The sequence below is a fragment of the Solenopsis invicta genome, chromosome 7, assembly GCF_016802725.1.
Source record: "Solenopsis invicta isolate M01_SB chromosome 7, UNIL_Sinv_3.0, whole genome shotgun sequence".
Lineage (NCBI taxonomy): Eukaryota > Metazoa > Arthropoda > Insecta > Hymenoptera > Formicidae > Solenopsis > Solenopsis invicta.
The window spans coordinates 2,393,963-2,408,458 of NC_052670.1; the positions used below are offsets into that span (position 1 = coordinate 2,393,963).

The window sequence follows — 14,496 nt, forward strand, 5'->3', positions numbered from 1 at the left end:
CTTACTGTTGCTGTAAAGTCTTCAATTAATAATTTGGTAATAATCTAAAACGATTGATGTAAAAAGAAAATATAGATATCTTTATTTCTCTCCTTCATTTGATTTGCAAATGTTTGCATATTTTATGAAATACTGTACACAACTATTGTACTTATGATAGTAATGGAAGAGTATGGGACTATTTATATCTAGATCTACAGAGTTCCTTTGTGATCTAAAGATTACAAATTCAAAATTTGTATATATGAAATTTATGGATTTAAACTCACAATATCACTTTTAAGAATTCATCATTCTTATATGGAGCTACACAACATCCCATTGTACTTATTTATAAAAATGTATTATAATCTACTCTATATTGTTTGCAAGACGAATCTTTTTCTTCTCTTGATATTCTTGCACATTATCATATTTTCTCTTATATAAAACTGGGAACAAATTTCGTTTAACAATAGTATTTTTCAAAATTTGCCAAGATGCATCAAGATGTTTAATTGTGGGATTCAGAGCGTCATGAATTACAAATCTATCATTCTCAAATTTGTATACCTGCAATCCTATATCTGTTAATACCCACAAATTTTGTTTGTGTAAGAGAAATTCCATGGGCTCGGCTTCCATAATTATAGATTCCAAGTAATTTGCTTGTAACTGTATCTCATTGTCACCACTAATTCTATAAACTAATAGTAACTTGCTACTATAAAAACTTATTACAGCTAAAGATTCTATTTTACTAAGATAAGATACTCTAAGATGCTTGACAGGTAGCATGTCTACAGATTCGTCATAATTACAGTCACGGAGATACTGATTAAATTTCTCTATGTCACATTTCGGTACCTTATCACAAAAATTTACAGACATTAGTTCACCTCCATGCTTATAGTCCCACAATTTGAAGACTCCATCACCACCGCACGATACCAGGATGCTCCTCATGTGTGGCAACTCCGAAATATTCGTCACGAATTTTGCGTGTCCCAAGCAGTAGGATACAATGTTGTAGCAGTTCGGGAACATGGAAACTCTTATTTTCTCGTCCCTGTCAGTTGTTAGGACGTATCTCATATCTTGCGTGATGAGTATGTCGAGCAGCATCGATAAGTGTCCCAGGATCAAGGTTCCGGCCTTCGTCGGGCAACTAGTGGAAAACAGATAGGCGTCTCCGGCCTTGTCTGCTATCACGATATCGTTGTTCGGTGAGAACCTCACCCTGCTTGCAGCCCTGGTAAGCGTTCGATTCGACAGGAGCTTCGAGCCCCTCGTTTCATACAGGCACAGTTGCTTGCGATTCGTGCACACTGCAAAATACTTCCCGTCCTTCGAAAACATCAAAGACGTTATCATGTGATAAGTTTCGATGTCCACATTGTTGTGCGTATCTATCTTCTTCGACTCCAGATCGGGCAAGACTATCACGTTTTCGGTACCGCTATCAACATCGTGTATTATCACACGTTCGTTGTTGCATAGAGCCACATATGATTCATATACGGAAAAGCTCATATTTGCAACAGATTCGTTGGAATCGTTTTCAGAAAATTTTAATCATCATCGTCCAGTACCGAATAAGTGCAATCTGTAATTGTCTGTAATAACAATGACGTGGTGCGTACACGCGTAGCACGTGTACTGATATTGTGTACAACCCTAACCTAACTTAACTTATACGTAGCAACGGTAGCAATGGGTAGCAACACCGCGGTAATAGGTGTGTTCGGAGAGGCTGCTATTCGCTATTTGTGTTTTCTATCATTCATTAGATGTAAACAAGGATAAAATGATGCGACAAGTGTCTTCCCGAACACACCCTATATCATGATACAATACGCGCATGCGCACACATATATAAGAATGCGCGCGGGATTGAAAAGTTAATATTTTTTTTACCTAAAGTAATTTTTAACTAAATTAATGTTTTTAACTAAATTAAAATACTAATTAATTAAATTAAACTTTAGTTAAAGTTAATTGCTTATAAAATATAGTTATGTTAAAAATTGAATTTTATATATTTTTCATATAAACCTCATTTCACTTTAATAGAATTACATTTACATTATTATTTCATGAATATTATTTAATATTATTTGATATTATATTAATTAAAATATTATTTTATATTAAATAATATTACGCGCTTATAAAACATGTTAAATTATAAATTCGTAGTTTTTAAAAATTAGATTATAACTCAAAACAATTATAATAATACAGATCATCAGATAAATTTTTAATATCTTTTTTCTAAATTAAGGTTATATGAAATAATAAAGAAATATTATTTTTTTTATATAGAGAAATGTATTTTTTTTTCTTTTAATTTTTTTACATAAATTTGTAACCTAGGAAAAGTTGTAATAAATTGAAGTTTGTGTTTTAAAAATAAGTTGAACTTAAAAATTAAATTATTAGAAATCAACTAAATTCAAGTTAAAAGTTATTAACTTTCTAACTTTATTTAATTTTTTAACTATAAGTTAATACTGCCCAATCCTGAATAGTGATTTTATTCTTGTTTTACGTTTAATGAATGATAAAGATAAAATAACAAAAAAATGGCTAATATTTTTATAATTAATACAAAACATCTGTTTTTTTTTTTTATACAGTTTAAAACAAAATATGTTTGAAATTTCGAAAACAAGAAGAAAAATTTTCTTAGAGCAGTTCAGTACAGCGATAAAAAAATTAATTTAAACATGGCATAAAATCTGAGACGCGCTTCCTCCTGTCCAAATATTCATGTCTGACATTTTAATTAGTTAGCCGATGACGGCGCTAGATTGGCTGAGATTGCTGTTAATTCCTACACCAGCTACACTCAAATTTGAAGTTAGCGTTCCATTCGGTGCATTTATAAATAATGATAAGTTCCAACGGACAACCGTTGACGGTTAAAGTCATATAATCGTAGAGGTAACAGAACGAAAGTCGGTTTTCGTCTGGTTTTGCCTCCTTTTCGCACGATTCAGCCCGCGTCCATAATCCAGCCCCAGTCTCCACCGGGCGTTTTTGCGAGTTTCGCGAACGCACGACTCCGTCTCGGTTGCGCTGTTTGCCGAGTCGCGGAGTGGAGCGCGATCGCGTGTGTTTGCGACTCGTCCGAGAGTCCCGGGAGACGGGAACTGAGAGCGCGAACACGTCGTGCTGACGAGCCACGGTAGTTGACAGCTGGAGCGGTTTTCCGCGCGGTTTTTTCTTCATCTCTCTCCGTCACACGCCGAACCATGATAACAATCGTCGGACGAACGTTGACGCGCCGGGCGATCCCGTAGGCGCAATCACCGGACTATAAATAACGAGACAAAAGGCGCGACGGAGATTTAAATTTGGATCGTATCGAACGGCGCGAGGGACAACCGGCCAGCCGAGCGGTAGGACGAGGACTATTTTAAAACGATCGGGAGGCGGTTTCATGTCAATTTTGGCGTCACACGCGCCCGATGCGTCTGTGATCGACGTCAATAGGAATTCTTCGCACGTAACCCGCCTTCGTCATAACCGTCCTTAATATGGGGATAATACTGTCCAGGTTTCAGGTGAGTAACGATCACGGAGTAAGAGTATACTTGCATCGTGGTAACGACCGAGCGATCGGACGTGTGCCGCGAGCGTTCTTTTTCTCCTGACATCTCATTGAGGTTAGCACCGCATACGGCGTCCCGCGCATCTGTCTTTTCGCGAGCCAAACGGACCTCGCCGAGCAATATTTCTAAACATCATTCACAGCCTATTTATAGCCGCGAAAACCGTTCGAATGACGACAGACACGTAATCGCGCAAATCGCGTTAACCTTGGTGTGAGGCAACGACTCACTCGATTTTCTTTTCTCTAAACGCAACGAAACGTAAAAACGACACGTAACGCCGCGCGATTACCGACTATGTTTTTTCTGGCATAATCTTTTTTTCTTGTTTTAAAGGAGTCGCGCGTAACACACGAGTCCTTGAGTTCATCGCGTAAAGGCAATTTCTCCACCATTATCATGAGTAAACAAAAACGGTCGATAAATTTATTCCTCGGGGGTATTGTGACAGACCCAAACATTAATATTCAATGACGAACTGCATTCTAATTTAAAGATGTCATGTGTCAAGAAATTATATTACCAGATTTGCGAGCGATACGCGACGTTACTTCGTCAACTAAAATCAAATTTTTTTTACTGTCTATAAATATAGAGTGTGAAAAAAATATAATTTATAAATATTTTTTTTTTCAATCTTATCCACTTTCAGTTTAGTACGTTATCAAATATTACAGAAACATTTGTCCTACGTTTTTCAAGAGAATTCCTTTTATTCTTTTTTCAAAAGATTTTATATCTTATTGTGATTTATAAATAACCTACATGTAAATATGAGTATTTACATATTTGTAAGGTAAACATGTATTGTAATATAAAATATGATTTTCAGAAAAAGAAGACGACCATTGAAATTTTGGAGAGTCTAGATACAGTAAGTGTTATTTTATTCTTGTGTGTGTGTGTGTGTGTGTGTGTGTGTGTGTGTGTGTGTGTGTGTGTGTGTGTGTGTGTGTGTGTGTGTGCTACATATTATAATATTGCATTGTGCAACTTCCTATTTTTTTGCAGCAAATCAAAGACATCCAACAGTATGGACAGACGACAGAGCAGAGACACAAGAAGATAGTGGGGACCATTATCATCTATGGAGTTATTCTTTATATTATGATAGCATTCATTTTTTATTTTTGCTTCTTCCCAGCTTCGTTGTACGATCAAATCTTTTATATAACACCATTACTGTTTTTCCCCATTTTGTAAGTATACAAGGGTGATACACCTGATTGCAATTGTACAATAAGTAAACTTTTTTGATAGAAAATGTGATCAAATGTATTTTCCTTTCAGAATACTTTTAACAAAGAAAATGGTTTCTTGGTATTACAATCGTAAAATTACTCATAATCAAGAAAAATTGTCCACGATCATGGCGGAGAAAAAGAAAATATTAAATGAAGTTACTGAAACGGAAACGTACAAGAAAGCTAAAGAGATATTATTAAAATTTGCACCAGACGAATTAACTATGTCACCTGTAAGTAGATGTGTATTATTATTATTATTATTATTCTTATTTAAATAGCTGTTAAATATCTCGAATGTAAAAACCAAACTATAAGCAAAGCTTAAAGGAAGCTAAAAATATATAATTTATACTAGTTTATTTTGTTTTATTTTATTATTATATATTCTCACAAGTTTAATTTTGTATTCATTAGATTTTATTTTTTCTTTACAGTTAACTCCGAAGGTTTGTATTTTGTACTTCAGAACTCGTAATACACGTGAACATATGTGTGTAAAAGTATAAAATACATGCAACAATGATAGCAAAGCATGCAATTTAATCTTAAGAAAATGAAATGCAAGCTATATTTAAAGACCTTTTTTTAGATGATATATAATAAAATATAATGTATATATAAAATATACATAATAAAATATACAATATATAATATATAACGCACAATAAAATATACAAAATTAATTTTGTTTTTAGCTTACCTATAGGATGTCACTGCCATCTGAGACACCTCGGCGTCCTGCACCACAGGCTGTAATATCTCCTCTACCTTCCGAGTTAAGAAGAAGGATCGTACCAATTCAAAATCAGCCACAAAGTGCACAGACTGGTGTACCTACTTCTGGTCAAACGACACCTGTCACTAGACCGATTAATCAGCCTTCAAATACTCCTTTCCAGTCTAGAGTAATTAATCCTGCGACCATAGGTTTCCGTAAGTCAATATATAATACATGATTCACAAAAATATTGTATTTATATATTTTGTCACAAATACATTAATTATATAGAGGTAATTAACGACTCCATATACGACTTTAGGATCACCGTTACCACGACCTGTATTGCCGCAACAAAGAACAGTGATTGATCGTTTGGTTGATTATTTAGTAGGTGACGGTCCTGCAAATCGCTATGCTTTAATTTGTCGGCAATGTGAATCGCATAATGGAATGGCTCTGAAAGAAGAGTTTGAATACTTCGGTGAGCAAGATGATTATTTTCTTAAAAGAGTTTTCTTTAAAATATACTTTAACAGGTGGTATTATTTAAAATGTATATTTATATAGCATATAGATGCTGTTATTGTGGTTTCTGGAATCCCGCGAGAAAGCAAAAACCTTCTGCTCCAAAATTAGATTTTGATATCCCTGCTACAGCTTCGAATATACCTGAAACTAATCTACCTAGTAATGCAGACGAAGAGATAAAATATACAGAGCTGGAAACCAGCACGCATTCAGATACAGGTTTAATTTTTCTTATTTTTAATGATTTGTATTTATATTAATTTCTCTAATAATTATATATTATTCAATTTCCTGTCAATGATTTTGATTTGTAGTATGAATAATGTATATGCATATTAGAATGAATATCAGTATTTGTATAATTTTTTCATTTTTTAGATTCGGATATCGAAGTAGTTGAAAGACCAGGTGAAACATCTGACACTCCTGAATCAGAAACCAAGGAATTATTAGATGAGAATGAATCTGATAAAATACAGTCGTAGCACTCATAATTTTTCTATTCGAATAAACAGCCTGAAGGCGCAACAGAATATTTGTAAATTATAAATTCAAGTAAGTTTAAAATTTGATAAAAGTAAAGAGGGTATAAGTAAACAAAAACGGAAACATAAATCATTGAAATAAAATGAATTATAAAATATGTTGACTTTCTTAACACGTAATGAGAGTTAGAAGTGTAAAATACCTTTTTAGATTATAATTATAATTCAGTCAATTGAAGTGCTATTTAATGGAAATTGTTACTATAATTTAGAAATAACAAATATTATAAGATTGTTGGTAACGTACGTAATGAAATCTGACAGATTTATCTAAGTTTTAATTATATAGCACTTGCAAGACAATTTGTGGAAAATATATAAGAATCTTACACTTATGATTAGAGATCGATCATAGATCGGTCGTTAACAATCCTTATCATTCCAAATCTTTATTTGCATTAGCGTTGTTATTAAATGCAAAAAACTAAAGTAAAAGCAAAAAAAAAATCATTAGTCTAATTCCTTTTAAATATCTCGTAGATTTCATAGAAATATTTATTGCAATATTTATATGAAATTGCATAACATTTTTATATAGTTTTTGAGGTATAATCTAATTAAATGCAACAAAATACTTGAACAATTGCATGCATGCGAAAGGTTCATGTTGCACATCAATTAACAATGTATTTTTTATAAGACTGCCTATCTTATCTGCAGTGGCAGATCAATATTTATATTAGGCAACAAATTCTTTTGAGAAGAATGCGCTGGATCTTTCTTTCATACATCTTAAGCTCAATCAGTCATGCCTTTTATCTGAATAACGCAATAGTCGCATATATCGCTTTATGAAAATTAACTTGAGCGTTCTAGCTGTATTTAATTATTTTACTTATAGCTTAGTAGTTTAGGATATTGTGGAAGATGATTCTTGTTATGTAAATGTGTCGTCTTTAGAAAGAAGAAACGAAGAAAAATAATGCATTTTTTAACAGCATTGCGGTCTTGCATGGAAAATTACTTAACACGCAGATAGTTTCTAGATGAAATAATATCATGAGAATAGAAATTTGAGAATGCGCTCTATATTATATTACTTATGATTACACACTCTACTGTGATTCTAGATAGGCTAATAAAACTCATGATTATTGTATCAGCTCGAATTCAACCTTAATGTAACCGTGAATTGTAAATGAATGTGATTGTTTTTCATTATATCGTATTTTTTGCTTACTAAGTAAGGAATTGTAAAACTATCATTTCAGCGTGATAAATTTGTATGTAAAACACCTGAGCAATTTCGAAAATTCCTTAATATAATACAATTTTAGACAGAATTCCAGCGGTTTTTTTTCTTCATTTTATCCGCAGTTACTACTGTATCTTGCCAATAATTCAATAGATACAATAATGCAATTTTTATTATATTCAAATGATATTAACTCTCTGCAAATTACTCTTTTTTTCTTCACTATTTACACTATTTGGGGTTACTGGTAAATGTTTTCCAAAAGGTTTTTGGGCTTTTAAAAATCTGAAAAAGTTTTGGTATATACTCTTTTATTTAAGAATACGATTTTACAATTATATGACCTGAAAAGTTTTTTTTTTGTTCGAATCAAAATCGGTAAGATTGAAAAAATCGTCTAGGTCAATATGATAATATTTAGGTTAGTCTGCGAACGATTAACGTTATATTGCGTTATATATTTTAATTATCTTGATCTTTAGCTTTTAGAAACGCTCCGCGTTTTTAGTATCATTGCATTTGTTACTGCGCACGCGCGGAAAATTCGATACGATTCTCAACAACCAATGAGATTTCAGCGTTCTTCGTCGGCATTCTCAAAAACATGGCTGCACTCGAGTGGGCACACGCAAATCTTCGCATGTAAATCAGCCTTAACTTTACGCGATAAAAATAGTGTTCGTCCGCGGATCACCGTTTGAGGTAAATCAAACAATTTTTCCGGCATCACCGCGTAATTCGTCGAGAAATGCATGTATATCGCGAGATTGGACGTCGTCCGTGACGTTTGTGTTAATAGTATCGCGTGATACAGCTTATCGTCATTAATATCGACGCGAGCGTGGCAGGTACTCCGCGAACCTCGTTTCCGCCAATTTTTTACCGTGTTTATGCATAACGACGAACATTCGCGACGGAACGTTCGGATTACAATCTAACGGTAACGCGACGTGGTATCCGTAATTACAGTGCGCCCTAACGAATCGCGACATTAGGTAAAAGTCATAAAAAAACCAAAATCATCCTTGGTAAGCAGTTTTTTGGGCTGCTCTGGCGGACGCCATAACTACCGTTCGTATACGCGTTATAAATTGTGCGCGAGCTTCGCGCCAATGAACGCCACGATCGTCCTCCGTCGACATGACGATTGACTCTCCGTTACGAAAAACATCGAATATATATATACATATATCCTGAATGTATATCTCATTTCTTCATTTCGCGCGAATTTGACCGTCTTAGGGATCATCACCTAGACGCGCCTTAGGCGGGGTCTATCGTGATCTATCGTGACCCTGACACGTGGTAGTCTCTGATATTCCATTTCGGCTGTTTTAATTTCTTTGCAAAAATTTCTTTTCTTTACATATCGTCTATTTTTTTCAATTGAGCTTGCACAGATTTTATCTTTTCTATTTTTTTTTTCTTTATGTTGTAATGAACTGTGCAAGAAATTTGAAGAATCCATGACAATGATAAAAACCTGTATGATGATGTGTTTTTACAGGTCAGCAAACATGCCGGAATTGACCGAGCTTGATAAGGCGGCGAGTTCGGAGCCTACCAAGGTAGAGTTGGTAGGCATCGGCTCTGCGACCGATTCTGACTCAGATGACACAATACCGGAATTGGAAGATGCTGGCACACCTGGTACTGTCGGCTTCCCTGGCACAACGGTCACTGGCCTGCCCATTGATATGGTATCCAAAGCTAAACAGAGCCGAGGTGAAAAGAAGGCCAGAAAGCTCATGAGCAAATTAGGATTGAAGCCGGTACATGATCTTTTAAATGTTTTAATAATCTAATAAATTTATTTTGTTGTCCCAGATATAAATCACAATTTCATGTTCTTTTATTCAAAATTCTGAAGTTTGTAATAGATCTTTGAAACTCTGAGACATGTTGGAATTGAACTTGAGATTTATCAATTATGAATTAATCATTTCTATATCAACTCACATGTCATTTCTTAAAATGCACTTTATATTCAAGAAAAAATGTTGTTTTGCTTATTGTATTCAGGTACAAGGAGTCAACAGAGTCACCATTCGTAAATCGAAGAACATTTTATTTGTTATAAATAAACCAGATGTTTTGAAGAATCCAGCTTCGGACACATATATAGTATTTGGTGAAGCCAAGGTAAGAAACATAACCATGCCTAGTAACATTGAGTATTTATTGAATTCTTTAATTTATGATGATTTTCTGAAGGGTTTCGCAAATTGTAACAGAAATTAAATGTTGAAAAACACCTTGGCAGACTGATATTTAATAATTATTTGTTGCTGTATACATTTAGTATAAATTATTTAATATGTTTTTTATAGAATGTATTTTTTCTATAGATTGAAGATCTCAGTCAACAAGCTCAAGTAGCAGCAGCTGAGAAGTTCAAGGAGCCACCAGTTATACCAGCCACTGAAGCTGGTGGCAGCACTACGGTAAGATATATACTTGTATTTATAAATCAAGATATATTTATTTAGAAATGCAATATTCGTGTATTGTATTTAACATTACTTTCTTCACTTTGTTATATTAGGTTGTTGCTCCTATACAAGAAGAATCGGAAGAAGAAGTAGATGAAACAGGCGTGGAGGAGAAAGACGTTGATTTGGTTATGTGTCAAGCTAATGTATCACGAGGGAAAGCTATTAAAGCTCTTAAGAATAATCAAAATGACATCGTCAATGCTATCATGGTAAGTTTTGAAATATATAAGGTGTTCCGTAAAAATTGTATGCTTAAGGGTATAACACCTGTGACCATTTTGAGATAAAAAAACTTGATACTAAAATATTGAGACTACAATAGTTTTTAAAAGAAGGTTTAAAGATGGCAGAGATTAAACTGTCCGAAATTCAGGTATAGCACATCGCATAGTGAAGGTATATACAAAATCAATTAAAAAAATAAAATTTATATTTATGAACGTCTTTACTATCATATAATACGCTTACCAGAACGCGCGCAGTTTTAGTTTAATTTGCCAATTTTAAATATATATCGCTTAAAAACTATCGCGTTGATAATTTGGTAATAAGATTTTCGTTTCAAAATGATCTCACAATCTATCCTTAAACATTGTAACAATTTTTACGAAACACCCTGTATATTCATGTATTCTTTTCTTTACATGTTTAAATGTTTTTATATAATTACATGATGATTATTTTAAAGGTTTCGTTTATATTATCAGAATAAAAATTATGTTGAATACATCTTGGCAGACTGACTCGTTTTCTATTAATAAATTGTGCTCGATTAATACGAGACTCGATAATTCATTGCTGCCTATTTTTTTATTTCAGGAATTGACGATGTGATAGAGCTGCTTCGAAGCAGAATATACAACGTGATAGCTGGTGTTTCGAAATCATTATTTCGTGTATATCATCAGAATACGTCGTCCTTTTTTATTTTAATTAAAAGAATAAGTCACAGTATATTATGAAAAAATGGTCACATGATTTAATCTATAACTGTCTCGAAAAATTGATTCCACATGTATATACAGAATTCGTGTAAAAGAAAAGGTAAATACATTAAGGTCACTATTTTTGGTTTTTTATTACGTATTAAAAAGGCGTTAAATCCAGAGAGATATAGAAAAAAAAAGATTAAAAAATCGACATTTTTTAGTATTTTTTTTATAATCTCAAATGATTTTTTTATCAACAAAAGAACATCTTTCAGTATCGGTGCAATTGCAGAGGATGCTTTGTCGAACATTTGGCTAGAAAGATACATAGCGTCGAATAACTACAGTTAATTAAAAGATTCTATGGATATTATAAATGTATAATATAGCAGAAAATGTAATGGATAATCATCAGAAAGAAATTTCATGCGTCAGTATTCAATCGACTGAATTTGTTCATGGAACATTGTATCGATAACTGGTATGTACATAATTGTTCAATACGACAGTCGATAAGAATGATAAAGATAACCATGTTAAAAATGATTAAATCAATTTTAGCTAATAATTTTAATTATAATATTAATTAAGCTAGTACAATTGCGAGAAATATTTTAAAAAATTTAGGAAATTTTCTCACTCTTATATGACTTTGAATGAATTAATATATGATATTGATACGAGATGGCAGCACAAGTAATTTTAAAAGCTTGACACGGTAATTTTCTGTATACGCGGCACACGCAAGTGATTTAAGAATAAATATATTTAGTTTAGAGTGACGATAATTAACAATATTGACACAATACTTTGAGTTTTTAATTTCACTTAGATTTATATATACTATTTTTTTATTACATTATTTGAAAAGATGTTTTTCTTTATTCCAAAATTTCTTTAGATATTCATAATAAGCTCTAATATTTACTTTAAATTTCTGAAACAAAAAAACATATGTATGGGAATTTTTGTTTAGAGAAACGAAAAGCTTTGTTCAGCTTTATTACGGAAGTATTCCCGATTACTTTACAAATATCATTTTACATTTGAAAATCACATATATTGAATCAGAACATGCCCTACAGATAACGTACTAAACTGCGGTTCCGTGAAGCGACCGTGAAAAGAAACGCAGCTGGGGCGATCCCTCGTCGCGAGAAGTTTTATAAGCCGTTTCGTGCACGTGTCGTCGCCGAATATCCATGAGATGAAAGAGCAAGCGCGAGGAGAGAACGATGTCGGATGATGATACGCGGCGCGATATTGCCGCGTAGGATCCTCTCCCATCTACGATTTCGCGCTAATATTTGAGATTTCGGTCTCGTATATGACCCGCTATCCGCGCCGGTGACATCTGGCACGGATCTTAAGGCGCATTATTACCCGCAAGAAGCGTTCGCAATATTGTCACGTAATAAAGAAGAGAGAGAGAGAGGGGGGGGAAGCTGTTGCTCGAGAGATCACCTGGGGAATGTATAAGCGCTCGTATAAGCTATGTGGAGGGATTGCGCCGGGTATCGTATCGGAAAATCATTGAAATTCTCAAATCTCAGAATCATTGAGACATATTGGAAGTAACAGAAAGTTTTGCCGATCCGTGAGATTCACGGCTTGGAACTTGATCGCTATGATCATGTGAATTTCAACCGTTCTCTTTGTTCGTCTTGCATTTATCCCGATATATGGTTATAATAAATTTTATAGATATAATTTCTTTAGGAATGAAGGTGGGTGGGAGCAAAGAATAAAAGGAAATGAAAAGATTATAAATCGTAGAGAACTTACTATTCAGACAGCACTAGGTCCAAAATCATGACTTATAAGTGACCACATTTTCTTCGAAAAAAATTAAGGACAAATCTAAAAATTTTAGCGTTTTCTTCCTACATGTTTCCAAACTGTTCTAAATTAAACAATTAAATTTATTAATTGTTCCCATAAAAATTTATTCATTAATACATTAGACATTGGAGCGTCAATTAGAAAAGAATTTCTCGTAAAATAAAGAACAAAATAAAACAAAGGACAATAGATTAAAATAAAGAACAAAATTGAGCTTTGAGAAAATAAATAAATTTAAAGAATACCTATTCGAAACATAGAACTGTCCTTTAGAATAAAGGACGTATGGACTATAATCACAAGACGTCCCCAAGATGCTTTATGACTTAATTTTAAATTTTCTTTTGTACGGGTAATAACTCATAACTACGAGACGTATTTTCATAAGTGAGATACCAAAAAATATCGTTCATTTTGAATGATACTATTGATATCGAGGCTCTGTCGACAGATATCGATCATCTTAGCGCAGTCGTACGCAAGCGGCGCAAGGGAGATGATGAGTGGAAGATATAGGTAGGGGAAGAAAGCTGGGAAGAGGACCAACCCGGCCGATGTGTCCAAGCGACTCTGATTGTTCCCTTAACGATCGGCTGACAGCGAAGACGTATGTCGGTGCCATCAGATAATGCGTGTAACGTCGGTGTGCGCGCATACACGCGCGATTCCGCGCCGGCACGCCGCGTACGCGCTCGCGTGTACGTATACGGATGAGGGTAGAAATATTCGTAAATGCTTTGCACGTTGCCGCCGCCGCTACCACCACCGTCGTCGTCGTCGTCGTCGTCGTCCTCGTCCTCGTCCTCGTTTCATCGTACGTCAGGGACATCTTCATAATGTCGCGCACAAACCGACTGTCATGTCGTATCATGCCTCACGAATGTCGGCAACGACGATGGAGTCAGCCGACGCGACGAGGCGAAGAAAGACACTCGCGATCGATGCCTATCAGTCGCACGCATGATAGGCATCGATCGAGGTCATACCTGCCAATCGACGCGTTCTACATTTCATGTTCAACTCTTTTATCTCCCTTCAAACTGGATTGTGCAATTAATAAAGGATTCCTCCGTGTCTCACTTCGTATCTCGAGAGAAAAAAGTGATGACGTAATTTTTTGACACAAACTCGTGCGAGAGTCCCTATTTCTCGAAATTTTTTTTTTTTTTTTTTTTTTTTGTTTTTGTTTCAAAAGAAAGTTACGCGATTGATACTTTCCTGGTGAAAATATTGTAAATGAGGCGTAATTAAATCGAAACATAAATAAAGCGCATGGAGTGATGAAAGCGAACTTTATAAAAAGCGCAGATTGGAACATCAGAACGTAAGGAAGTGTATGACGCTTCCCTATAAGCACTACAATATTATTTAATATTAAAAAGTGATCCACTCCTGATA

The 14,496-nt window shown here is 34.2% G+C and overlaps 3 protein-coding genes across 8 annotated transcripts; 2 read left to right on the forward strand and 1 right to left on the reverse strand.

Annotated features, from left to right (window-relative positions):
- Positions 1-59: 59 nt before the first annotated feature.
- LOC105199882 (tRNA (guanine-N(7)-)-methyltransferase non-catalytic subunit WDR4) lies at positions 60-1,806 on the reverse strand. The gene has a single exon (XM_011167161.3). It carries the CDS (start codon positions 1,510-1,512, stop codon positions 352-354), a length of 1,161 nt encoding a protein of 386 aa, XP_011165463.1. The 5' UTR covers positions 1,513-1,806; the 3' UTR covers positions 60-351.
- A 1,316-nt stretch (positions 1,807-3,122) lies between these two features.
- Positions 3,123-7,920, forward strand: LOC105199883 (endoplasmic reticulum junction formation protein lunapark-A). 3 transcript variants are annotated; one of them, XM_011167162.3, is made up of 9 exons: positions 3,123-3,548; positions 4,429-4,470; positions 4,608-4,795; positions 4,887-5,073; positions 5,278-5,289; positions 5,539-5,776; positions 5,884-6,045; positions 6,132-6,311; positions 6,471-7,798. In XM_011167162.3, exons 1-9 carry the CDS (start codon positions 3,522-3,524, stop codon positions 6,575-6,577), a joined length of 1,143 nt encoding a protein of 380 aa, XP_011165464.1. In that variant the 5' UTR covers positions 3,123-3,521; the 3' UTR covers positions 6,578-7,798. The 3 variants fall into 3 exon arrangements, with proteins under 3 accessions (XP_011165464.1, XP_011165465.1, XP_039308054.1); XM_039452120.1 differs by lacking the exon at positions 3,123-3,548 and adding an exon at positions 4,340-4,363 and having other exon boundaries at positions 6,471-7,920; XM_011167163.3 differs by lacking the exon at positions 5,278-5,289.
- Positions 7,921-8,404: 484 nt separating this feature from the next.
- LOC105199884 (nascent polypeptide-associated complex subunit alpha) lies at positions 8,405-11,392 on the forward strand. 4 transcript variants are annotated; one of them, XM_011167164.3, is made up of 6 exons: positions 8,405-8,534; positions 9,340-9,604; positions 9,855-9,974; positions 10,181-10,276; positions 10,378-10,536; positions 11,147-11,392. In XM_011167164.3, the coding sequence occupies exons 2-6, from the start codon at positions 9,350-9,352 to the stop codon at positions 11,159-11,161; spliced, it is 645 nt and encodes a 214-aa protein (XP_011165466.1). In that variant the 5' UTR covers positions 8,405-8,534; positions 9,340-9,349; the 3' UTR covers positions 11,162-11,392. The 4 variants fall into 4 exon arrangements, with proteins under 4 accessions (XP_011165466.1, XP_011165467.1, XP_011165468.1 ...); XM_011167165.3 differs by having other exon boundaries at positions 8,533-8,827; XM_011167166.3 differs by lacking the exon at positions 8,405-8,534 and adding an exon at positions 8,553-8,860.
- Positions 11,393-14,496: the final 3,104 nt, after the last annotated feature.